General features: G+C 38.9%; 1 protein-coding gene across 1 annotated transcript in view; it reads right to left on the bottom strand.

The window, feature by feature from the left end:
* Positions 1–211: 211 nt before the first annotated feature.
* UTP20 (UTP20 small subunit processome component) overlaps positions 212–26,357 on the bottom strand; it is a 114,254-nt gene continuing 88,108 nt past the window's right edge. Inside the window, exons 45-62 of the mRNA XM_073651470.1 lie at positions 22,637–22,804; positions 22,338–22,504; positions 21,311–21,458; positions 20,647–20,763; positions 18,409–18,579; positions 17,484–17,612; positions 16,213–16,323; positions 16,048–16,127; positions 13,731–13,800; positions 12,839–13,021; positions 11,007–11,138; positions 10,795–10,927; positions 8,220–8,404; positions 5,246–5,317; positions 4,749–4,994; positions 4,198–4,324; positions 770–915; positions 212–621 (exon numbers count right to left, since the gene is read on the bottom strand). Coding sequence (XP_073507571.1) covers positions 466–621; positions 770–915; positions 4,198–4,324; positions 4,749–4,994; positions 5,246–5,317; positions 8,220–8,404; positions 10,795–10,927; positions 11,007–11,138; positions 12,839–13,021; positions 13,731–13,800; positions 16,048–16,127; positions 16,213–16,323; positions 17,484–17,612; positions 18,409–18,579; positions 20,647–20,763; positions 21,311–21,458; positions 22,338–22,504; positions 22,637–22,804 — 2,541 coding nt within the window. The 3' untranslated portion in view covers positions 212–465. The remainder of the gene's footprint in view (positions 622–769; positions 916–4,197; positions 4,325–4,748; positions 4,995–5,245; positions 5,318–8,219; positions 8,405–10,794; positions 10,928–11,006; positions 11,139–12,838; positions 13,022–13,730; positions 13,801–16,047; positions 16,128–16,212; positions 16,324–17,483; positions 17,613–18,408; positions 18,580–20,646; positions 20,764–21,310; positions 21,459–22,337; positions 22,505–22,636; positions 22,805–26,357) is intronic.

Raw genomic sequence — 26,357 nt, 5'->3', positions numbered from 1 at the left:
ATGAAACATTCTTTTTAATAGGTAATGTGAACTCGAAGTCCTTCTCATCTGCCTTTTGTTTTAACCAAGAAAATCAATCATTTTGTGGAATAAAAGATACATAAAAAAAATAAAGTAACAGCTAAAAGCTAATGAACTCGGTGTTAAAAGCTTGACAAAGTGTCTGGTGATGCACAGTTTTAAATGCATACATTTAAAAAATATATACACATTTTTGATAAGAATTAGAAGTTTTTAATAAGAAAACTTCAAGGTGTACATTAAACTGTACTTAATATCTTTTTTTCCATAGCAGCCCAACACAGTCGGATCCAAGTATAAAATTTAGTTCATAGAGAAAGATTGTTATTGCCCTTAGAAACCAGTCTCAATTCTTTTTTTCACAGGCAAATGCTAATGTTTTTCCTGTTTGCTTGTTTTCATACATGTCCATGACAATGTTCATGTATTCTGTGTATCATGGTATTATTCCACCATTGCCAAGTCTTTGAGAGCATGGGTCCGAGCCTTCTTCGCTCTGTATCCAGGTCGCAGGCATTCTATCTTCCTCTTTTTAGCTTCAATTTGATTCTTGTGCTTCTTAAGCTTTTTCTTGGCTGCCATATCAGGGTTTGCGACCGCCTAAAAGACAGACACATTCTTATGGGTACAATGCCACAAACTACTGCTATATTCAAATACACAAATTATATTGGAGTAGACTTTGTTCTAAACTATCTTCTTTCCTCTATTCCTTGCCCATATTTGCCACCAGAAACAGATACTTTACCTGTAATGCTTTCTGCTTTTTCCTCTTAACCCTCCTTAGATTGGCTTGTTTCTGTACGGCAGCAAAAGACAAGGAGAAATACTCCAATCCAACCAAGCTTTTCAGAAGCTCAATGATTTCTTGAGAAAGGTTTTTCAATGTAGGATCTGAACAATTAGACAAAATTTGGTCAAAAATCTGATAACATTATAACTAACGACATCACTTACTTATTTTTTTTTTTACTTGCTATCCCATAAGTCCAAAAAATTGTTGGAATGTGCCAAAAAAAAATAAAAAATCACACAACATGCCTTATACAAACAAGTATTTTACACATTTAATTGTCTGTTCTAAATGTAACACCCAAAGGCCACCACCAGATTTACTAAAATGTCATATGCTCCATTAGGATATTTCAATGACTAATCTTATTCAAGGGGTTGTGGTATCCCATCTCTTTAAAGCAAACCCATGTTGAAAATGGCATCTGACCTGCAGGCAGGATGTTATAGAGCAGGAAGAGATGATTAAATTGATAGACATTTTTGTGGAAAAAGATTCTATAAAACTAGCATTTTATTCATTGAAATCCTTAGTGTTTGTATAGCTATGAGTCCAGTGGGCTGTCTCATTCAGTGATTGACAGTCTCACCAGTATGTCTGTGCATGCAGAATTAGCTGTCACACTGAATAGGACAGCCCACTGGACTCCTATGTACAGTTAGGTCCATATATATTTGGACAGAGACAACATTTTTCTAATTTTGGTTCTAGACATTACCACAATGAATTTTAAACAAAACAATTCAGATGCAGTTGAAGTTCAGACTTTCAGCTTTCATTTGAGGGTACCCACATTAAAATTGGATGAAGGGTTTAGGAGTTTCAGCTCCTTAACATGTGCCACCCTGTTTTTAAAGGGACCAAAAGTAATTGGACAGATTAAATAATTGTAAATAAAATGTTCATTTCTAGTACTTGGTTGAAAACCCTTTGTTGGCAATGACTGCCTCAAGTCTTGAACTCATGAACATCACCAGACGCTGTGTTTCCTCCTTTTTGATGCTCTGCCAGGCCTTCACTGCGGTGGTTTTCAGTTGCTGTTTGTTTGTGGGCCTTTCTGTCTGAAGTTTAGTCTTTAACAAGTGAAATGCATGCTCAATTGGATTGAGATCAGGTGACTGACTTGGCCATTCAAGAATATTCCACTTCTTTGCTTTAATAAACTCCTGGGTTGCTTTGGCTTTATGTTTTGGGTCATAGTCCATCTGTAGTATGAAACGACGACCAATCAGTTTAGCTGCATTTGGCTGGATCTGAGCACACAGTATGGCTCTGAAAACATCAGAATTCATTCGGCTGCTTCTGTCCTGTGTCACATCATCAATAAACACTAGTGACCCAGTGCCACTGGCAGCCATGAATGCCCAAGCCATCACACTGCCTCTGCCGTGTTTTACAGATGATGTGGTATGCTTTGGATCATGATTTGTACCACGCCTTCGCCATACTTTTCTCTTTCCATCATTCTGGTAGAGGTTGATCTTGGTTTCATATGTCCAAAGAATGTTCTTCCAGAACTGTGCTGGCTTTTTTAGATGTTTTTTTTAGCAAACTCCAGTCTAGCCTTTTTATTCTTGATGCTTATGAGTGGCTTGCACCGTGCAGTGAACCCTCTGTATTTACTTTCATGCCGTCTTCTCTTTATGGTAGATTTGGACATTGATACGCCTACCTCCTGGAGAGTGTTGTTCACTTGGTTGGCTGTTGTGAAGGGGTTTCTCTTCACCATGGAGATTATTCTGCGATCATCCACCACTGTTGTCTTCCGTGGGCGCCCAGGTCTTTTTGCATTGATGAGTTCACCAGTGCTTTCTTTCTTTGGATGTACCAAACTGTAGCTTTTGCCACTCCTAATATTGTAGCAATTTCTCGGATGGGTTTTTTCTGTTTTTGCAGCTTAAGGATGGCTTGTTTCACCTGCATGGAGAGCTCCTTTGACCGCATGTTTACTTCACAGCAAAACCTTCCAAATGCAAGCACCACACCTCAAATCAACTCCAGGCCTTTTATCTGCTTAATTGAGAATGACATAACGAAGGGATTGCCCACATCTGTCCATGAAATAGCCTTGGAGTCAATTGTCCAATTACTTTTCGTCTCTTTAAAAACAGGGTGGCACATGTTAAGGAGCTGAAACTCCTAAACCCTTCATCCAATTTTAATGTGGATACCCTCAAATGAAATCTGAAAGTCTGAACTTCAACTGCATCTGAATTGTTTTGTTTAAAATTCATTGTGGTAATGTCTAGAACCAAAATTAGAAAAATGTTGTCTCTGTCCAAATATATGGACCTAACTGTATATAAATACCTGGATATCAATGAATAAAATACAAGTTATACTGAATCCTTTTCCACAAAACTTGTATATCATTCTGCTCTGATTCTCTTTATCTTTATCATGCTGTCCACAGATCTTGACTGCATGTACAACTTGACAGGATCCATTGAAGGATGCTATAGAAGTCTAGATACAGATAGTGGAGAAGAATGGGTAATTCCTGCGCTGCCTGGATGGAGAAGATCGCTAAATGGATAGAGTCAGAGACCCGTGTAGACTAAATGTGATTTCCAAACTTACACACTTCTTCAGGATAACCCACACTGTGGTTTGTCCTGAAGTGTGTAACTTCGAAAATCTCATTTAATCTGCACGGGTCTCTGACGGCATTTAATGGCCTTCTCCATTGAGGCAGCGCAGGATTAACCAATTCGTCTCCACTATTTGCATCTTTGTGGGTCTGCAGCAGCCAGTATCTAAGTGAAATAAGTGGTTGTGGTCACACAACCCCACAAGGCGAGTCATTTTCCTTATCAATTGATATTTTTTTTCCCTATTGCATAGAAGTAGTAGAAAACACTGTTTATGTGAAGAAATATTTGTCACACTTCTGCTTTTTAGGTGTGTACTAACTTTTCTTTTTCTCCCCTGCATTTCTGTAATTTAATTATTTTGATATTACAATACATACCATCATTTTTGGAAAATCCTATTGAAAAATTCCTTTAGTCAGTCACCCTATGGTCGGGAAATTCTACTAAGTCAGAGTGAAAGGAAAATACTACTATGCCAGATTTGTGGGAAAACTACCAGAGTAGTGGAATAGCACTTTATCAAAAACTTTATCATGCTATAATAACTTATAGAAAACCTAAAAGGCATTGTGAACCAAGGAACTATTACAGACATAGTAAATGCAAGACCTTACGGAATCAATCAACCTTGAAACAAACTTACAGTTATGACCAGTATTTGATTATAGACTATTGCAGACATAGAATACCATTGGGATAGGAGAAAATAAAAAAAATAAAAAACTTTAATGGAACCAGAAAGAATTATGACCTGAAAAAACAGTGAATTGCCATACGGCTGCTTCTCACCTTGGTCTGCATACGTGCTGTTCAGCTCTCGGAATAGTGGAGCAATGATTGTCGATAGGAATGGCTTCACTTTCTCTTCTCCAAGATCTACTGCTATTGCTCCCAGGAATTTAAATACACATATTCTCTATGGCAGAAGCACAGAAAAATGAATAAGGTTACATGTATTTTAGGAAAATGTCCAAATTAAAAAATAGAGTGCTGTGTTTAGAAAAAAAATCACCCCCCCCGACACAATAAGACATGTAATGATTCCACAATCTTTCATAAATGGGATGTACTTTCTTTCCAAATAGAATAATTATCCCTTACTCATTTTTTAAATCTATGACTAATGTATTAATAATATATTTATGGATCTTGAAGCTCATTTTTTTTCTAAAATCCTCAGAACGCTATAGTTCTGTAGGCTCCTTGTAGTGGCAGTGGCAGGAAGCATGAATGGTTTCATTTAACTATGGTTGTATAGGAAATGTAGAGCTCTGTAAAGATATATTATGAAATCTAAGGCCATTACATAAAATAAATGAAGTGAGACATTTCAAACTGACTTTTAATGGATTTTTTGGTGTGCGCGCTGCTTCTCTCTTGGCTAGTACTGACAGCTTCTTCATAAGCCACATTAAGGTGGCAGGTTTCTCATCCCGCGTCTCCTTTGTACTGCCTTCCTCATCCTCAGAAGCATCTTCTTGTTCACCGTGATCATCATTTTGCTCTTCAGTATTGTCTTGGGTGTTCTCCACTTCTGGATGGAGGAGATAGATCACTTTCGCAACAAACAACAAGTTCTTTATGACCTAGAACGAAAAAGTACACTTAAAATGTAGGTCTGGAAATTCTTGATCTTCTATTGCAGAAGATTTTATAGTCTACTGCAACTTAAGTGGGAAACAGCTGTAAAAGGGACTTTTAACCAGACGGTTATTTGGGTTATAATCCCCATATATTTTCCAAGGTGCCCAAGCAATGTGATAACATGGCAATATGTAATCATCCATTTTTTTTATTTACCTATGTTTAAAAAAACAAAAAAAACAACAACTTATACCTGTTCCCCTAGTGTCTGGTCAAGAAATTTTGATTGCAATTGATGGTAGAAGGCAAGAGTAAGATCTTTCATCTGTGAAAACATTTATATAACAGTGATTTCACGGCATTTTATAAATGCACATCCATTGTTTTCTAAGATCAGTCATGATTTTTTTTTTTTATAAACAGTTAGGTTCAATAACATTTAATAAAAGAAATGATGGAAACTAACCTTTTTTAATTCAGTTAAAATATAAATAAAACAGACACATACATTAGACTAAAGGGGGTGATAACCCACACTATAATCCTGGGAGTAGGACTGATGTGACGTTCCCTCATGAAGGCATCTTCAGGTTTCTCACAAGGTTTCCAGACCAATCTCTGGCAATCGTTGCGTCCAAGACATTTCTGAAGAGGCTAGACCTACATTTAAGCCTTCACTGCCATCTTGTTCTGCTTTATGCTAGCCTTTGAGAGAGGTGATATGAGGTCATGGAAGAGGCCTTCACTAGGGAACGTTGCACCCGTCCTACTCCCGGGATTATGGTGTGGGATGACAATGCATGGGTGACAGACCCCTCTAGTCTTCATTAAAGGTACACTAACAGCTCATTGTTCAATTGATTTGGTGAAAAATGATACGGCCAAGTCTCTAAAGTTTTCCATGAGTCATTTTTTAACACCACAACGCCCAGCTTCATGTTGCTCATGCTACTGTAAGCAAACTAATCTCCCGTTGAGCACATCTAAGACATCATTGGTCGGCAATTGCAAAGGGAGCTGCCAGCAGTGGATCTTGATGATTTGCATGTCCAAGTGTATTCAGCGTGGAAAACATTCCTCAGACAACCATTAATAATCTCAAAGACAGCATTGCCAAGGTGTATGGATGTGTGAATTTCTGCGTGTGGCGCTCATACTTCATTCTGAATAAGTAAAGATGGTTTGAACATTAGTGTTGAGCGTGCTTGGTTAACCCTTTCACTGAGCACGCTCAGGTGCTGCCCGAGTTTTTTCGGTGTGCTCGACAACTATGTTCGAGCCGCCGCGGCTGCATGTGTCGCGGCTGTTAGACATCAACAGATAAAGCCAGTAAATATGTGCTGTGTGTCCACCAAAATTACATAAACACCCATAGGCATGACACAGCCTAAATATAGTAAAATGTTATATTTATTTAACAATATTAAAATTTAATAAAAGAGCCAAATTACATACAAAAGAATGCCCAAAGAAAACAAGCACTGGGGTAACAGTACAAATAATGACTACAATGTTAACATTCTGCAATTGGATGGATAACAAACATGAACATGTGCCGAATAATATATCAGCCGTACCCTGGTGGAAGCCACATATATGTAAAGTTCCTAGTGCGAATGTCCGTGCCGTATCCTGGAGTTAGTATTCAGCACTCATTCCTTGCTCTGGTATACAATCTGGTTTATGGCATAATTATGCCTTTATTTTGCATTACCTTCAGTCAATAGCAATGGACATAGTTGGAATATTTTTCCTTGGCATTACCATTATATTTTAACTCCAGCTTTTGGACATAACCTCTCATGAATTGTACTTTTTGGCACGTATCTTCAGTACTGTTGGTATCCCTTGATTATATAGCACTAGGCACTTTACATATATGTAGTTTCCACCAGGGTACGGCTGATATATTATTTGGCACATGTTCATGTTTGTTATCCATCCAATTGCAGTATATTAACATTGTAGTCCTTATTTGTACTGTTAACACCGTGCTTGTTTCTTTGGGCATTTTTTTGTATGTAATTTGGCTATTTTATTACATTTTTGTATTGTTAAATAAATATAACATTTTACTATATTGAGGCTGTGTGTCATGTCTACAGGTGTTTATGCGGCTGTTAGGCAATCCTTGCATGTGTCGCAGCTCTAATAAACAGGCAATCCCTATATGTGTCGCAGCTGCGGCTGCTCGAATATAGATGCCGAGCACGCCGAAAATACTCGGGCAGCACCCAAGCATGCTTGGTGAAAGGGTTAACAGAGCATGCTCGCTCAACACTATTGAACATTTCCATTTTTTTTTCATCATTTGCATATCATTAACATGTCTATCAATCCTGTGATTTCCATAACTCTACAACTTTTCCTTCTTGGTGTTGCAATTTCAATGTTGAGGAGTGTATTAGAAAAGTGCAGCGTGTGACAAAATCAAGTTGGCAAGAAAGAAAAACCTGAATGCTTTTTTAAGAAATATACGGACAAAGCCAGCACTCCTAGACTATGAAATTATTGCACATTTGTGTACGTACGTATTTCTTTTTAACATGTGTAGCAATAGGGGAATTTAGGAATTTGTTAATTTCAGGGTGTTGTTGCATAGTATTGTATATATGTCTGTATATTGGCCATGACATATGAGCACATGTGCAGCAATTTAATACTATAGGAGTGCTAGCAATATCTGTATATTTTATGCAATAGGCATCAGGGGGTGCATGCACCGTGGGCTGTGCACCCTTATCCACTCATCTTCAGACAGGTTTTAGTTAGAGCCAGGCAGGATCCACTCTTCCCCAGTCTCTGAGGCACATAGATGAGTCACTACAGCTATGGTCCCATCCATTTGAGGTCACCTTGTAGTTAGTGGATGGCTTATACCCTATTTGATCAAAAACGGTTAAAAAAAATGTTTTGAGGGAATATGAGGACTATGTTATACTGGATTACAGTTTTACATATTATAATACTTGTTGCAATAATAAAAAAGAATGAGATCGAAGATTTGTTACAGAAATCATTAGGATACTGCCTTGGTTTTTATATCAAATTTTCAATGTGATTTTGTGATCAAAACTTAATATGTAAAAATATTCTGTCTCATCAAATACTGTTTTTTTTTAATAAAAAAAATAAACAAAAATACATCTAATTAAATATCTCACATTTTTATGAGTTAATCAGTTAAAAATTAAACATGCGGCCAAAAACACAAGAGGCTTAGTTACCCTTGCTTCTAGCTGATCGGCTAACAAAAACTCAGAGGGTTCAGCTTTCTTCTTCTTTGCCTTCCTGGAAACCCATTTACTGACCAGTTCTTCTGGTTTTTGAAGGGAAAACAACTGTCCAAAAATCTGCGAAGACGTTAGCCAGACCCAACTATGGGGGTACCATAAATGGGACTGAACATGAGCTGTAATATTAAGGAATAGGACATTAGATTGAGCTGTACATTCAAATATCATGATTACCACAGAGCATTGGCTACATAGAACATGAAGGAAGAGCCAGCACCAACTGCATATCAGTAACTCAGACTGAAGAAAGCCATGTAATCCGTAATACAAATACATTATTAAATAGAAAATATTGTTTTCCATGTTCATTCATGTATTCATCTAAAGCTATGCAGAGACTGCAGCCATTGTTAGATGGTTTCAATATGAAATGAACATTTCCGATTTGTGATTACAGCTCCTGTGCGGATCTATGCATCGCTACAGTAACAGACAACAACCAAACCCTGTGTAGTCAGACCCTGCAGTGATGCTGCCCGCCACCTGTCAGATTCTTCTTGCTAACCTGATATTTAATTAGTTTAAAATGTAATGTTCTTTTTAATTAATAATAAAGAACAAGCAAAATAATTACATTAAGACAAATACATGAAAGTGTGTATACATAAAAGGGACAGTTGTCAGAGTCCGTATTACTCACTGCAAATACCAAGATAACCAATAATTCTATTCTTCACTCTCTCATTTGTGGGCTGCTAAACTGATAGAACGGATTGCTTGGTCAGCTAGTTAGTGCTATTCATTACTTGCCATGCAACTAAATTAGTCGAGCGAAGCAACCCAACAGAAATGCTGAGGACACATTCACTATCAATTAAATTGCTGGTTAATTCATTTCATGCATAGCCAAGTAATGAATAACACTAGCCGGCCAAGCAATCAGTGCTATCAGCTTAGCAGGTCAGAAATCAGAGAGAAGAATAGATTTGTTATTATTGGCATTTGGTAATATATTGACTCTGACAACTGTCCCTTTTATGTATATACACTTTCATTTACTTGGACTAATTTCATTATTTTTTTTCTCGTTCTTATTAAGGAATATGAAAGAAATGTGAGATTTTATACCCTAGGAAACACACACAGGGACCTTACTAATTGAGACAACCATTGGTATCTTATTTCAGTGAAGCATTCTTTATCAACTTTTAAGTGTATTTGCATACAAGGTTTTTTTTTCAGGCAGGTCCGCTCTGAAAATCACCCTAAAAATGCTCAAGAGATTGAACATATATATATATATATATATATATATATATATATTTCTAAGTCAAAACAACTCGCTGTTCATAAGCTCAGTCTTTTGAGCGTCTTAACAGCTACAGGTTTCAAAAGATGTGAAGTGGTTAAAGGGAACCTGTCAGGTTGGATAACGCTATTAACCTGCAGATATAGGGTTAATCCTATAAAGGTGATCAGCTGCAGTAGTGAACAAGCAGTACCCGGAAGAAAATTAACTTTATTTCTCCTTGGAGCCGCCGGCTTTCAATCATGCAGGTGTGCTAACGTGGCTAGTCAATGCTCATAGCACCGAGAGCGGCGGCTGTAATCACACCACCATTGGTTCACAGCCGGCTCTGTCAGTTAGTGCCAGGCATTGGACATCACATGGCTCCCTTTAAAAGAAGTGAGCACACCAGTCTTAAAGGAGTCCATCACTTGGCTGAGACCACAACCCAAATAAACAAGCCTCTGGAGAGCCAAAAATGACAAAAGGAAGGCGCCTGGTGACATGTGTAACGCTATAAAACACTGAAAAATGTTTGTTTCTCAAAGTGGGTTCAATAAAAAAAAAACTTGTCGGATCCACTTAGGTTTAGTCGCTTCCCGCAGAAGGAAATATCCATGTAGGGAAGGGGTCCTCAGGTGTGGAGGGTGCTTAGTAGCTGAGCTCCCTCCACATACAGCATTTTCTCGGAAAATGGTGACAATACAAAAAAATTATTATTTTTTTTTTGCAAAACTGAAACAAAAAAATGAATGCATGTTTGGTACAGCCTTACTCAGACTGATGTGGACAATCATGCTCAGGGCTCATTTTTATTGCACAATGACCGTTGTAAAAGCAAAACTAAAAAAAAAATAAAAAATGCCAGAATAGCATTTTTTTTTTTTTTTTTACGATTTTATCACGCTTGAAATTTCTTTCATCTGTTTCAGTACATTATAGGTTGCCATTCAGAAGTACAATGTTTCCCGCAAAAAATAATCCCTCACACGTCTATGTCATAGTAACATAGTAATGTAGGTTGAATAAAGACCTAGGTCCATCCAGTTCAATCTTTCTCCCCCAATTGTACTCCCTTCACTAACTTACTGGGACTATGTAGACAGAAAAATAAAAAGGTTCTTGAAAAAAAACGATGAAAATAATGAAATTGCAAAAAAGCCTTTAAAATTGATTGGAAAAGCTAAAATACATTTTTGCAGTAAATTGGTAGTTGTTTTTCATAGGGTGTTGCACGTGGTAGTCACCTGTAAATGTAGAAGAGATATGAACCCTTACCGCATATTTTGTGCGTGATCTCTCGGTGCTTTGCTAGCTGCATAACATTGCACTCCTTGATCAGCTTTGTAACAAGGGTCAGTAAGCTGAACAGCAATCTGTCTGCTGCCTTTTCTTCTGTCTCCTCCTCTATCTGCAATAAACCAAGAAATGAAGTGGCAAGTAATGACCAGAGTATTTATAATGAAAAGTGTGGAGACTAAGATACTTACATCCTCAAAGTGAATAGGGTTCATCTCACTTTCAATCTTTGAGAGAACAGGTTTAAGTCTCTGCTCAAATTCAACTCCTTCAACTTCTACAAACAATCCGCAGGTCAGAGCTCCCAACCTCTTGTGGGAGGACTAAGAGAGAAGAAGACAAGGAATCAGACACCCACATTCTACTTTTTCCTGATTACATAGAACTACGAAGTGCCAAAAGACTGGAAAGAAAGGTGGATTATAAGAAAGAAAGGAGGGTACTGTGGAAGAATTCACTGTGGGGGTATCATACTCAGTTTCAGGGGGGGGGGGGACACTACACTTGGCATCATATTTTATAGAGGCAATGAAAGGGCAATCTAGGCGCTTCAACAGGAGGAAAATGACTTTACAAGGGCTGCAAAGTTGTGAGATATGTCCTTCGTTGACCCTGCCGAATATTAAAGTTTATTTTTGTTGAGGGCGGGCCCAAATAGAACTTCTGCTTTGGGGCCCCATGATTATGTACGCCCCTGCAAAATGCTATGCACAAAGCAACTTGTAGGGATAGGCGCTGTATTGCATGGGGGAAAATGTCCTTCAGCTTGTTCATGTGGCCTTCTACAGCCTGAGCCTTTGGCTACACTGACCCTTTGTATAGTAGGGCTAATTAAAACATTACTGACATTTTCAGGCCATTTCAGAGCGATAGTCATCATACTCTATGCAGGAATAAAGTAGCACATACTTTTTAAAATTGCTCTGAAGTCCCAACATATTGCATTTGGAAAAATAAATTGACTGCGATTAAAATAAGATTCTCAATGAACAGCTAGCTATGAGCTCATATGGATCTACGCTACAACTTTTATCAAAAATCATGGCAAATTTCTCGGGTCAAGGGAGGTCCCACACACTAAACAATAAGCACCTTGTCCATTTTTCAAAAAGTTGCAAAGAGCAGCGGAGAACAGAATATGCCATAATTTGCAACTTTTCACCAACAGGCATGCAGCATTTTAATATTTCACCCGCAGTAATTACTAGTGATGAGTGCAAGTGCTCGTTACTTGAGTTTGCCTAGGGTGCTCGGGAATGCACCGAGTATCACGGGTGCTGAAGTGACATTCGAGTCCCCGCAGCCACGTTTCGCAGCAATTAGTCATAAAACATGCAGAGATTGCTCTTATGTGTCAGGCAATCCCCACATGTTTTGTGGCTGTCTAACAGCTGCAAAACATGCGACCGCGGGGACTTGAATATGTCACTCGAGCGCCCGCGATACTCTGTGCATACCTGAGCACCCTAGGCAAACTCAGGTAACGAGCACTTGGCTCATCACTAGTAATAATCCTAGCCTAAAATGGAATTCTGATTAAGATTCTATGCTAACAACCAGGGCTGTGGAGTCGGTGTCCATTTTGGTGGAGTCGGCGTCGGTATAAAATGGACCGACTCCAACTCCTAAAATATATAATAAATTGGGTACAGTAGTTCAATGCAGTTTGTGGGGAATATTTTTTCATAAGAATTTGGGAAAGTTATGAAATGTTCTATAAATGTCTGTCCTATTCCTGATCTAAGGGTCTAGACTTTTATCTGAGATGAATCTGTGCTACAGTAAATTTATCACTTAAACATGAGCCATGTATGAGGGAGTCGGAGTCGTGGAAACTGAGGAGTCGGTGGTTTGGCTTCCCGACTCCACAGCCCTGCTAACAACCCAGAAACAAGGGACTCCTTTTTTCCTAATTGGTGGAGCTTTTAGAAATCAGGGATATTAACTAGTCTGTGAATAGGTAATAATTGTGGACAAATGTATTTTTTAGCTAACACAGGATGTTGTACAGCTTTGCGATTACCTTATTATTATTTAGCCATTGTGTAGCAAGTGAGAACATCAAGTCCTTCTGCTGACCGCTGACTTTGCCAAGAAGGGCTTTTGCTGCCAAGGCTGCCATTTTCTTACACTTTGAGGAATCATCATTCACCATCATCAAGGCAAGGGGCACGAACATAAGTCCACAGTATACATCAAGTATCGCCTGGTGAAAGAAAAGAGCACGATTTTTTTTTTTTTTTAAAACACTTCGATTTGAGAGTCCTCAGTGGTTGATACCATCTTTTCAGTTAGCCATTAAAAGGTAACAAGTTGCAAGCTTTCGAGACTACTCAGGTCTCTTCATCAGGCTAGTATAACGCAAAATTTGAGCATATTTAGACACAATAAGACACAGAAACAATGCAATAGATGAGACAGGTGACGGAAAGCAGAGTTATTATGGGAGAGATAAACAGTTCTGGCTATAAATATTTTATCAGTTAATAGATAAGGAGTGTGAAGGTTTTATTGTCCTGTCACTAGGTCCAGTGTTATGATGACCTCACAAGTCTGATGGTCACATTCCTTAGTTGATGTAGAATGACAAATTTTTAAACACTTAAAGTCATTGACAGTCATATATTCTAAATAAATTTAGGAGATGATTTTATTCAGCCAGCGTACACTTTGACATCCAAATGCAATACAGGTCTGTTTTTAGGAAATACTTGTGTTTACTATGAAATAATTCAGTATCAAAACTTTTAAAAACTTTGTATTATGCTGTTCCTCTTATTTCTCCTGAATACTTAGATGAATGAATAAAATGACAATTGGGTGTTACCATTCCATGTGTTAAAAGGGTGTGTCACTGTCAGGAGAGCTGAAAGGTCTTTATGCTAAAAAACGTACATGAACTGTAATTTACTTACCACTGGAAAAGTCTGGAACAGATAAGCAACCATTTCCAAGGCAGACTCCCGGCCAGTTTCATACTCATAACTGGACAGAAAGACAAAAACAAACACATTGGTAAAGGGATAAAAAGATGGCTGTAAATACCACTGTAACTGATAGAAAGAAAGTGTAATGTGTTTTATAGCACTAATGGCATGCTAAAATCTATATATAGACGATAGTGAGAAAATGGATCTCATTTCATCAGGGGTATCATCACCAATTCCAATATTCACACCTGTGGTTTACATGTTTGCAATGTCAAAGCAAACACACACTCATCACCGCCATAAACTACAAACCAGAGACGCAGTCTACCTAAAACACACTTTGTATCATATTCCACATAAAGCAATTTAATTGTGCCACTTTCACACTTGTATAATAAACCTAACTGATCACACAGGAAATGGCTTTAGCACATGATCATTTTCCTGTAATTTCATGTAAAAATGAGAGAAACAAAGCACAATAAAAGGTAATATGGTACAAAGTGAGAACGATATCCCTTTTTCTGAGAGCAGTAACAGTTTATGAACACCATTTCCTACTATATCCCTTGGTAATAAACATTTTATACAGGAGTCAGTCTCTCCGAACCCATACATAGTCAATTAGCAATCCATCTTTATGATCACCCACTGCAAGGAATTCTGACACAAGGAGGATTTTGCCACCTAATCTGAGAGCTGCGTAATGTAGAGACAAAGACCCTAATTTCAGTGATGTGTCACTTACTGGGCAGCTTGCCGTAGTTTTTATAAAATCACCGTTTTAATCAGCAGATTATCACTAGAGGTCTAAGTAAACCTGCTGCCATGTACTCTACCATATTCATGGGCTCTGTATAAACACGTCCCCACCACCGATTGGCAGCTTTCTGCCTATGCACAGTGTACATAGAGAGCTGCCAATCAGTGATGCAGGTGGCATTATACAGAGCTCAGTATTCAGAGAACTGTTAGATCTGCAGCAGATAAGAGTGATTTTATTAAAACTGCAGCAAACAGCCCAGTAAGCGATACTGGAATCGGTGTCTCTGCCCCTACATCATGCTGCTCTCAGGTGACAGATACCCTTTAATACACTGTTTAGCCACATTCTGTCCATCCCCACTATTTGTAATGTCAGGCATTATGCTACATTTCAGGAGGCTAAAATTGATATGATCCCCTAAGATTATCTATTCTGTTATACGTCAGGTATAAAAGGTCCACATACACATTTGATTAAAGTGGACTGAATGTGCTGATTTTGCTTCCACTCCCCCTTGAGATGATTTTTGGAAAGATGGATCATTTTTAGTTTGAACAGAAAATCCCTTTGTCCTCCCCCTCAACCACTAAAAACACATGAACACTAGGCCGAGCCAAAAGCTCAAGTGTGAGTGTCAGGAGAGATAGTCATTTCAGGTGTATGGGCACCTACACAACCCTCCACTCACCTACCATGCAATAACTATTATTTTACAAATGTGAGAGTTAAAGCAAGGAAGACGTATTGACATGAGTATGTCTGCCTGAGCCATCTTTAATCTACGAGCCAACATATCACCACAATTTATATTCCCGTGTGGAGTAGAGATATGACTCAATTTTGGGCTACCTCAAAAAGCTTTTCATAAAATGTGTCTAAATCCTGGTTAAGTAGTATACTAAGACCACTAATGGTGAAATGGTTAATGAGTTGTGGACAGAAAACATTTTGCAGTAAGATGCTAGAAAACTAAGCACACAAAATGATGGATGTGGGCTACTATGTACAGTCTGTCTTTTGGTCTCCCTGTCCAATCCAAACACAATTGTGCATTATAAAGAGAATAATTTGGAGAAAACAGGATGAAATATTAGACCTAAGAGAAGTTTAGATTACTTTCATGATTGCAGACAAGTACTATTTGTTTCTAGATACCACTTCTTATTAAAAGGACTAATACATGTCCCTTGATTTTTAGAATAAATATGAGGAGACTAGAGAGAAGAGAATAAATTTGCAACATCACATACAGCAGTAATCCATGGCTGCTGGATGGGGGAGACTTGCAAGCCATCTCCTACCTGGAGGAATACCGAGGTCCTCTTCTGATTTGTAGACATGCATGACATCGCGCAGGGCCTACAAACAAGAAGATGCCTTGGGGATGATGGTAGGTAGGAAGTAGCACACAGACCTCCCATGGCCAAGGAAATACTGATGTTGCCGCAGGACAAAGGTCAGGAAAAACGATTTGCTCATCTCTAGGGGAGATGTCATAATTTAAGATTCCATACTATGATAGAAGACAGAACTTACTTTAATTGTGCAATTATAAATTCCAAGTTGACTTTGAGCTTTTCTCCAAGTGGATAGTCCAGCAAATAGCTGAGGTATATCTGGAAGGAGAATTGGGAAAGGATGTATTTGGAAGCACATTTGCAGCAAAACCATCTTAGACTTGGGTTTCAATGTGGCACTCACCTGACGACACTGGACTCTGACGGGGTCACCCTGGGCAGTCACTGCTAATTTTGCTACTTTCTTCATCACCTCATCCATCTCTGGAACAAGAAGTTTTCTATACACGATAGCCTTTAAAATCAGACAAAAACAATAGGGTAGATTTATTAATACTAATTGTTAGACCGTGCAAACTTAGACCAGACAGTCTTAGAATGTGCCAAATTTAAGAGTTTCTTGTAGTTTGTACAATCTGATGCTTCTTAGAACTGTCTAGTCTAATTTTACACCACCTATTGGCTTACTTAGTGACAGAAAATAATGCCAAATTTTTGGGGCACTTTGTGGTGCGTGTTGTCACATGTTAAGCCAAGCCCACTCTTTCTGCTGACCCAGGGCCATTTGGCAAAGTAAAGAACTGTCTAAAACCCATAAAAGTGAGTAAACAACATATTTTTTCACAAATTGTTAAAGAAGAATTGTTCGCAGAAATTTGTGTATTCATCTACCAAACCAACCAATTTCTTTTACTTCTAGAAGTAGAAATAACAACGGGTTGATATTCAAAAGGGGCTTCTTATACATATAATCCTTGTGTTTATGACCTACTAAGGGATATGGCCATCAACCCCACTCTGCAGGAGCCACTCCAGTTCTAATGCACTCGAGCCATTGTTATATTACATGGAGGCCATTCATCTAAATGGTCACTATGTAATATTACATCTTCCCACTTGCAGGGTAATGGTCTTACCCCAGCAAAATGTATTGTTGGCAAGGGTGTGCTGGGAGCAGCACCCAGAGTGATCAGCAAATTGCCTCCATTCCCATATTTTGAAAGGGATCATTTGTGCACAACCCCCTTAAGGCCTCGTTTGATACAGTCTGTAAGATCTTAAGTATTGTGGGGGTTTTGGAGCACCAAAAGACATGATCTAGCCTCTCCCTCGCTTGAAACAAGTTCAACTCAATGGAAAGTGGAGACTTCAAAATCCATGTTTGTATACGTTGTATATAGTAAGTTAGGACTTACACATAATTAAGGAAAGACAGACATTTATGTAGTACTACAATGCAGACATGTTTTACATACAGGTATTCCTAAAATGTTATTGTTGTAAAGAGTCCTATGTCCGCGTTTTGGTGGGCCTACAACCTGTCTGCACACTGCCATTAGCATTTAGAAAGCCTAAGTCTTCTGGGAAGCCCAGTTACCGGAGTTGTAACTGGAAGCTCCCACAATTACAGGCAGTAAAGCATAGGGTAACATTATATTGCAAACAGTAACTTACTTTCAACAAACCAAAAGCTGTGGCCTGACGTGATGAATCGTAAAGATCCTCCTCGGCATATCCAAGTAAGACCTGTAGCTGCTTCTCAGTAATGTTTCCCTTCATTTGTCGTACCAAAGTGGTAACACACTGCAGAACAGATCACGTGCCATGGATTATGTATACTTTACAAGTTATTTGAAGATATATGAAAAAGATCAATTTAATAACTTGGCAGGCAGTTTTATCTTATAGTTGCCCACTACATATACTTGTAGACTCCAGTACCTCATCCTCCCCACCTTAGTTATATAATCAAGTATCAGATTAATCGCACTGAGAATTATCATTTGAGAATGTATTAATTTTAGTCTAACAAAGCGATATCAATAAAATTTAAAGGGAACCTGTCACATTGTACATGCAGACCGATCTGTGGACAGCATGGTATAACGGAAGAGAAGCTGAGCAGAATGATATATAGGATTTTGTAAAAAGATTCTGTATAACTTGTATATTATCCATTGTAATGCTTGGTGTTTGTATGTATATACGAGTCCAGTGGGCAGTCCTACTAGTGATTGACAACTATCTGCTTGCACAGTCATACAAGTGATACTGTCAACCACTGGACAGCCCACTGGACTCCTATACAATTCCAGGGATTTCGATGAATACAAAGCACTTTTAACAAACTTTTGTTACAAAAATGTAAAATCAATCTGATCAGCTCCTCCTGCTCTATAACATCCTGCCTGCAGATCAGATGTCATTTGCAACATGATAGGTTCCCTTCAAGTTGTTGTAATTCTTCAGTAGCATACCAGAATTATAGTAACATTTTACTGTGGACTTGCATCTAATTCAGGCAAAAGGTTTGCTAATATATGTTCCTATTAAGTACTATACAAACCATAGTGTCTACACTGAGGTTTACATCACTTACCTTAAAACAACTAACCACCAGGTGAAAATTCTGCCCTCTGGCTACTCCTGCTTTAGCATAATCTTTCAGCAAAAGGAAAAGCTGTTTAATCATCTGCTCCGTGTTCTTATGGACAGATGGTAAAGGAAACTTCAAGATCCAGATGAGAGATTGCAAAGAACCTGTGATAACCTGCAGAGAAAGCATCAGATCTTGTATTCAGTTACAGTATACAAGGCAGAAAACAGATATAAAGCTACAAATGGTGCACACTTTAAAGTTGTATTGTTTTTTAATTTGTTCTGTCACAAATCCTGCAATATATATTGCTCAGCTGGTATTTTCTTATTAAGTTGTTCCTTCTGATTCAGAAATTCATGGTATACGTCTCCTCAGTTAGGTCAGGTGATAAAATGGTGACCCTCTGGAAATGACATGGCTTTATGTCCTCTGAAGTTAGAACCATCTAAGTCAGTGTGAGTTCCTGTATGATGGAAAGGAGGTGTGGAGCAAAAGGGGAGCAGACAGAAGCTCGTATCAAAGATAATGATGATGACTGCGCATTACATATTAGAATGTAATGCAGAGCAATATTATCATCTTCAGGGGAATAGTGCTGCGGAGACTAACTAAAAATCATCACATTTCTTCTAAACATTCTTTATGCCAATCATTTTTCCACCAGGGTAGTGGGGTCAGTAAGCCAAGGCAAATGTACTGACTAGGACTCGTTTATTTTTCTACACCGACTCCAGGTTCATCTCTTTCATTAACGGCCAATAATTAGTAATAGCAAATGTACTGTAAGAAAATAGTAACATCACTGTACTAGTGCTCTTTATAAACAGGAATAAGATTAATAGAGCATAAAATATATTTATATTATTACAGTTTCCACTTTTACTTGTCTGAAGTCATGAGTCAATAAATTAACCAATATTAAATAAAAAATGTTGTTTTTTTTTAGCTAAAGTAGGTAAAATTTTATTGAAGCATCTAAAACTAGCTGCGATTCCACAGTTCTGTTTTATGCACTGTCGTAAGAACACTGGCAAGGTTTCTAGATTCATTGTACACTATATCCAACTATAGATATATCCACATCTATATACATTATCTATATACACATACATACATAATATAATATACTGTATATATGCTAGAAGTGAGTATTTTTTAAAGATTATCGGCACTTTTTCAAACAATTTTATTTAAAAGAGAATCTGTCAGCAGTATTTCACCCCCAAACGATTTGTATGTGTATGAAGCTTTTTCAAAGACAGGTCCGCTAACACCTTTACATAACCAGTCCGTTCCTCCATTACTGAAAAATCTGCTTTTGAATTGACATGCAAATGAGGCTGTAGGTCTGAAGCCTCTGTCATTCCAGCTCTATTCCCTATCCAGCACAGTCACACCTCTTCTTGCTTGATCGATAGCCACAATTCTGTGTGTCTTCAAGCAAATTAGCCATCAGGAGGAGATGGTGCTGGGCGAGGAATAGAGCTGGAGTGACCGAGACTTCAGATGTACAGCCTCATTTGCATATAAATGCAAACACTGATTTCTCAGTAACTGAGGAACAGAGTGGCCATGAAAAGGTATTGCTGGCATTCTCTTTGACAGTGCTACATGCACATGTAAAACAGTTTAAGGGGGGGAAGAGGGTTCCTGCTGATTCCCTTTAATTCCTTGAATAAAAAACTAAAGAAACTTTCAATTAGCTTGAGGAGCTTGTCCAGCCAATAACATTTTTTTAATAAGGGACTAAACTGCATAAAAAATAAGGGATATTCACTACATCTCTAGTTGCCACGCTCCGAGTCTCATTTATATTTTCTGGTTTGACACACAGTAAATAATCGTCCAGTCAATCATTGTCTGAGGTGGGTCGCTGTGTCATGGGGAATAGGAGGTAGAGACTAGAATTTGATCAGGGAAGCACCAGAAAGCTGTACCCCTTTTTTGGAGTTCTTATGAGATTTTTTCTTAAATTTTACATACAAAACCCAATCCACAAAATGTTACTATCAACTTAATGGGGCCTGCAGAAATCCATGCGCTGGTGGCAGTAATATCCCCATTCAGATAAAGGAAACTTTTTCCAGCCACAGAACTTTCTGCAGAGTGTGAATATATTTAGCTCCCTCTCATTTTCCTCATCTACTACATTCTGTATGTTACTAAGGACAGGATGGGCAGGGAGTAGATTTTCCTTTGAATAGAAAAGATGGAAATCACAGAAGTGAAATTACTAACTTGTACATCCATCGCCTGCAGACAGCCTATCAACATCTCAACAAATGGATCCAGCATTTCCAGGGCACGCTCCTCAGAGGAGTTCACTTTGGATCTTCTCAAGCTCAAGTGCAGAAGCTAAATCATAAGAGAAAATGCAAAAGTACACTTACTAGCGCGAACATGAACACTGTAAAATATCTACATGTAACAAGATATCTTCGTTGTAAACATTAATAAAACAATAAAGCTTACATTAATTTAAGCTTACATTAATTTATATCTGACTAATTAGGCACCCGTGACAAGTGGGTTGTCCTGAAGAAGTCTGTTATACTTTGAAAAGAGTAGAAAATAAACCGCATTCCATTATCCTGGATCCTGATTCTTTCTCCAGAATATCCATTGGTATTAAATCCCCTTTTTTCCTTGCTATTGTAATATGCCTTTCATGTCTGACATGAGAATACCCCTTTAAGGTTATTGAACCACTTAGGAGTAGTAAATCTGACAATGAGGTCTTCCAAAAAGCGTGTAGACTTGTAATATTTCATTCTAACATAGGCCAGACGCCTCCAAACAATGGCTACTAATACTCCAGTTCTATGAATAAATAGAAGTATACAATAATATACATTTATAGCAATACCTACAGAAATATTAAGATTAAAATGGTACAACTAACCTTCAGCCCAGTGTCTACAAGAATATTCATGTTAGTCTTCGTGCTAACAGCAGCTTTTACCCCACCACGTGGAGGAGGACGCTGGATTAACAAACAGCTCTTTGGTTGAAGGCGAGGATCTGGGGGCGGCATTTCTTTTTTTTTTAACCTGAAATTATAGCCCATCAATTTTTACTAAAAAGGAATAAAAGTTTATATATATAGATTTTACAATATTATTACAATTATCAATTCCTGCCCACTGGATGTTAATCATATCCTCCTGCAACAGGTCTATATATCTAGATTGAGGAAGAAAGTCTCCATTGATGTAAAGGCCCATTAACACATAATATATTAGACATGTTTGGTCCAAGGAGATTGTACATATACTATCATGGTATTGATGGAAATACCCAACAGACACACAGCTATGGCTGAAAGTGTTGGCACCCTTGAAATTGTTCCAGAAAATGATTGCAATTACACATGTTTTCTTATACACGTTTATTTCCTTTGTGTGTATTGGAACAACACAAAAAAATAAATCAGAAAATAAGAACAATTGGACATAATGTTACACAAAACACCAAACATGGGCCGGACAAAATTGTAGGCAAACAACTGGGAGAAATATTTCATTTTCTGGAACAATTTCAAGGGTGCCAACACTTTCAACCATGACTATAAACATTTGTTTTAAACCCCGATGATTCCTCATGAAAGTTATCCACAGAGAATATCCCACACCTAATTCAGAAATATTACCTGCAATATACATATGAATATACACACATACATACATATATACACACACACACACACACACACACACACACACACACACACACACACACACGTTTTTTAATCAAATTGTTACTTTCACACATAAGAATTAACCAAATAAATTACCATGTATTTTCTTGTATTAAAAAAAAAAAAGTCCTGGTTAAAAGGGGGAAAAAATATTGCATCCTTAGTATTTCAAATACGCATGCTTAGGTATACCCATAACCTGTGTCATGACGTCAGAAAAAAAGAAACTTACTTTTCTATATCTGTTATGAGAGGAAGGTTTTCACTGATGAGGCCATAGCTGAGTAGAAGGATGGACTGCGCGTTCATGGTTTCATTGGCTATCAAACCAAAAACTATTCTACGGAAAGCTTCAGCCACTTTACGAGATAGTTTTAAACTTGTAGTTTCCACCAATATCTATATATTAAGATCATTAAAAAAAAAAAAAAATCTGATAAATGTAGAAATGCTAATATTTCATCAGCATATAGTGTGCTATCAGTTAATGAACTACTACTCTCACCATTCTATCAACTACACTTATCTTACCTCTTTCAACGGAAGGATCAACTTTACAACATGTTCCTTTCCAACAAACTTTGCAAGAAATTCATATGAGTCATAACTCTTACTGCTTCGGGCTTCCATGAGCTTAGAGACTATTCCTTTGACTTCTTTTTCCTCCGCAATGGCCCCAAAAAGTTCATGGTTAAATATCTTAATAAAACAGAAAAAAAAAAATAAAGGAACAAACTATCTTTATTGTGCTAGAAAAGGCAGGCTCTATATCAGCAAGGAGGAGCGCTCAATACATAATAGGAAACTTGCTTAAAAACCCAAAAAGAAAGTGCAGCTTTATTTCTTTAGCTTTTAACATGGTCTGTCTTAAGTATTAATTTTTTTATACATATATAATGCTCCCTAAAAATTGTTAAATATTTATCTGCAAGTGCCAATTCTGTATATAGTATTCTTTTTGGGTTTTTAAGTACCTTTATTGCCTTCTTAAGAGAGGATTAGGCCTTTATTCTGATTATGTACTACATGCAGCATACTATGGAAAAGGTCCACTCTAACAGCCAAATCAACCCCAGAAAAATATTGCATCATTTAGCTTAAAGGAGTATTTAGAAAATAAATTAGACAGTTTCCAAGTGCTGTGTATTCATGAGTAAAGTGCTCCCCAGCTTTTCGGACGGTATTTACTGTATGTCTGCAAACACAGTAGCCTGTAAATCAGGTGGATAAGGCAGAGGAAAAACTCTCTTCATGACTACAATGGGCTCAAGAATAGGAGGATTATAATGAGGGCAATCTGGGCTACCGCCCGGGGCCCAAGGCTCCAGGGGGGCCCATGGCCAGATTGCCTTATTATGTGTGCAGCGCCATTGGCGGTGCACATATCCCAGCAGGCGGGGGGCCCCCGGACCGCTCCCCCAGCAGCTGCGCATGGGCCCTGCTTCTTCTTCAGCCGGGCCAGCCCTGCACCTGTAAACTTGCTTGTGTGCTGGACCGGCCGAGTCACAGCTAGGAGACACGGCCCTGTGCGCGGCAGTGTCTGCAAGCGTGACGTCACGCAGTGTGCGCTGCACTGCTACTTACCACTGGAGAGGAGCTGGACGACAGAAGCCTAGCCGGGGGATGGTGAGTGGTGTGTGTGTGTGTGTGTGGCACTGTGTGTGCAGATATCATTGTGTGAGATGTCTGTTTATATGTATTTTCGTGTTTCAAATGTGTTTATGCCTGTATGTATATGTCTTTGTATATGTCTGTATAGGTTTGTGTGCGTGACGCCTCTAGCTGCATCTGGGGGGTGCCGTGTGGCCTGCGGCTGTGTGGAGGTGGCGCAGTGCGGCCTCTGGCTGTGTATAAGAGGATTATGTGGATGCTCATGCTGTATGTGGGGGCTCATATTGTATGTAGTGTCTTCTACTGTATATAGGGGGATGTCAGCATACTTAATTGTGCTCAATATTAAGTCATACAATTAATGTAAAAAAATAATTACAATATATTAATATTGTGCAGAATTAATTTCACATGAACTATCAAAGGGGGATCATGTGACATGTCACGTGATACAACAGATGTGTGTGTGGGGGTCCCACGCCTTCTAAACTGCCTGGGGCCCTTGCTACTCTTAATCCACCCCTGGGCTCAAGCTACAAGTCTAGCATATTTTCTGGCTGATTCTACTAGACAACAGGCAAAAGTCTATGGGTGCGTGTGAAGCATCGGACTGCATTTGCACATCATCTGAGTTCACTCCGATTTACGCGAACACAGACAATGGAGAAATTAAGTTCTCAGTCTTCTCCGCACCTTTGATACAATTCTTTCAGATGAGACAATAGGATCAGAGTTTGAGCTGAGTGTCATTACCATAATCAATGCGATTCTCTTGGAAGAGAGAATCATCGGTTGTGCCAGCGAGCCCTAAATGTGTGGAAAACTCCAAATGCATATAATAAAAGTGGACCATGCCCCCATTCACCTGATGGAGGCAAGAGAATGTTCTTCGCCTCAGTTGGGCTTGTAGATACACTGCTCAAAAAAATAAAGGGAACACTCAAACAACACATCCTAGATCTGAATGAATTAAATATTCTAATTGAATACTTTGTGCTGTACAAAGTTGAATGTGCGGACAACAAAATCACACAAAAATCATCAATGGAAATCACAGTTATTAACCAATGGAGGCCTGGATTTGGAGTCACCACCAAAATGAAAGTGGAAAAACACACTACAGGCTGATCCAACTTTGATGTAATGTCTTTAAAACAAGTCAAAATGAGGCTCAGTATTGTGTGTGGCCTCCACGTGCCTGTATGACCTCCCTACAACGCCTGGGCATGCTCCTGATGAGGTTGCGGATGGTCTCCTGTGGGATCTCCTCCCAGACTTGGACTAAAGCATCCGCCAACTTCTGGACAGTGCAACGTGACGTTGGTGGATGGAGCGAGACATGATGTCCCAGATGTGCTCAATCGGATTCAGGTCTGGGGAATGGGCGGGCCAGTCCATAGCTTCAATGCCTTCATCTTGCAGGAACTGCTGACACTCCAGCCACATGAGGTCTGGCATTGTCCTGCATTAGGAGGAACCCAGGGACAACCGCACCAGCATATGGTCTCACAAGGGGTCTGAGGATCTCATCTCGGTACCTAATGGCAGTCAGGCTACCTCTGGCGAGCACATGGAGGGCTGTGCGGCCCTCCAAAGAAATGCCACCCCACACCATTACTGACCCACTGCCAAACCAGTCAGGCTGAAGGATGTTGCAGGCAGCAGATCGCTCTCCAATGCATCTCCAGACTCTATCACGTCTGTCAGATATGCTCAGTGTGAACCTGCTTTCATCTGTGAAAAGCACAGGGCGCCAGTAGCGACTTTGCCAATCCTGGTGTTCTGTGGCAAATGCCAAGCATCCTGCACGGTGTTGGGCTGTGAGCACAACCCCCATCTGTGGACGTCGGGCCCTGATACCACCCTCATGGAGTTGGTTTCTTACCGTTTGTGCAGACACATGCACATTTGTGGCCTGCTGGAGGTCATTTTGCAGGGCTCTGGCAGTGCTCCTCCTGTTCCTCCTTGCAAAAAAGCGGAGGTGGCGGTCCTGCTGCTTTGTTGTTGCCCTCCTATGGCCCCCTCCACGTCTCCTTGTGTACTGGCCTGTCTCCTGGTAGCGCCTCCAGCCTCTGGACACTACGCTGACAAGACACAGCAAACCTTCTTGCCACAGCTCGCAATTATGTGCCATCCTGGATGAGCAGCACAACCTGAGCAACTTCTGTGGGTTGTAGAGTCCGTCTCATGCTACCATGAGTGTGAAAGCACAACCAACATTCAAAAGTGACCAAAACATCAGTCAGAAAGCGTTGGTACTGAGATGTGGTCTGTGGTCCCCACCTGCAGAACCACTCCTTTATTGAAGGTATCTTAATAATTGTCAATAATTTCCATCTATTGTCTATTCCATTTGCACAACAGTATGTGAAATTGATTGTCAATCAGTGTTGCTATCTAGTGGACAGTTTGATTTACTTGGAGTTATATTCTGTTTAAGTGTTCACTTTATTTTTTTGAGCAGTGTATTTGTCTACAGATTTTGCTGCTCTCTTACATAAAAAAGAGGCATCCAGTAAAGAAAAAAGAAAATACACTACCATTCAAAAGTTTGGGGTCATTTAGAAATGTCATTATTTTTTAAAGAAAAGCACATTTTTTTTCACTAAAGCTAACATTAAATGAATCAGAAATACACTCT

Source organism: Phyllobates terribilis, unplaced genomic scaffold (genome assembly GCF_046119375.1).
Source record: "Phyllobates terribilis strain yellow unplaced genomic scaffold, ASM4611937v1 Scaffold_11__3_contigs__length_659146591, whole genome shotgun sequence".
In the NCBI taxonomy this organism is placed as follows: Eukaryota; Metazoa; Chordata; class Amphibia; order Anura; family Dendrobatidae; genus Phyllobates; species Phyllobates terribilis.
This window is presented reverse-complemented; position numbering and strand designations above follow the sequence as displayed.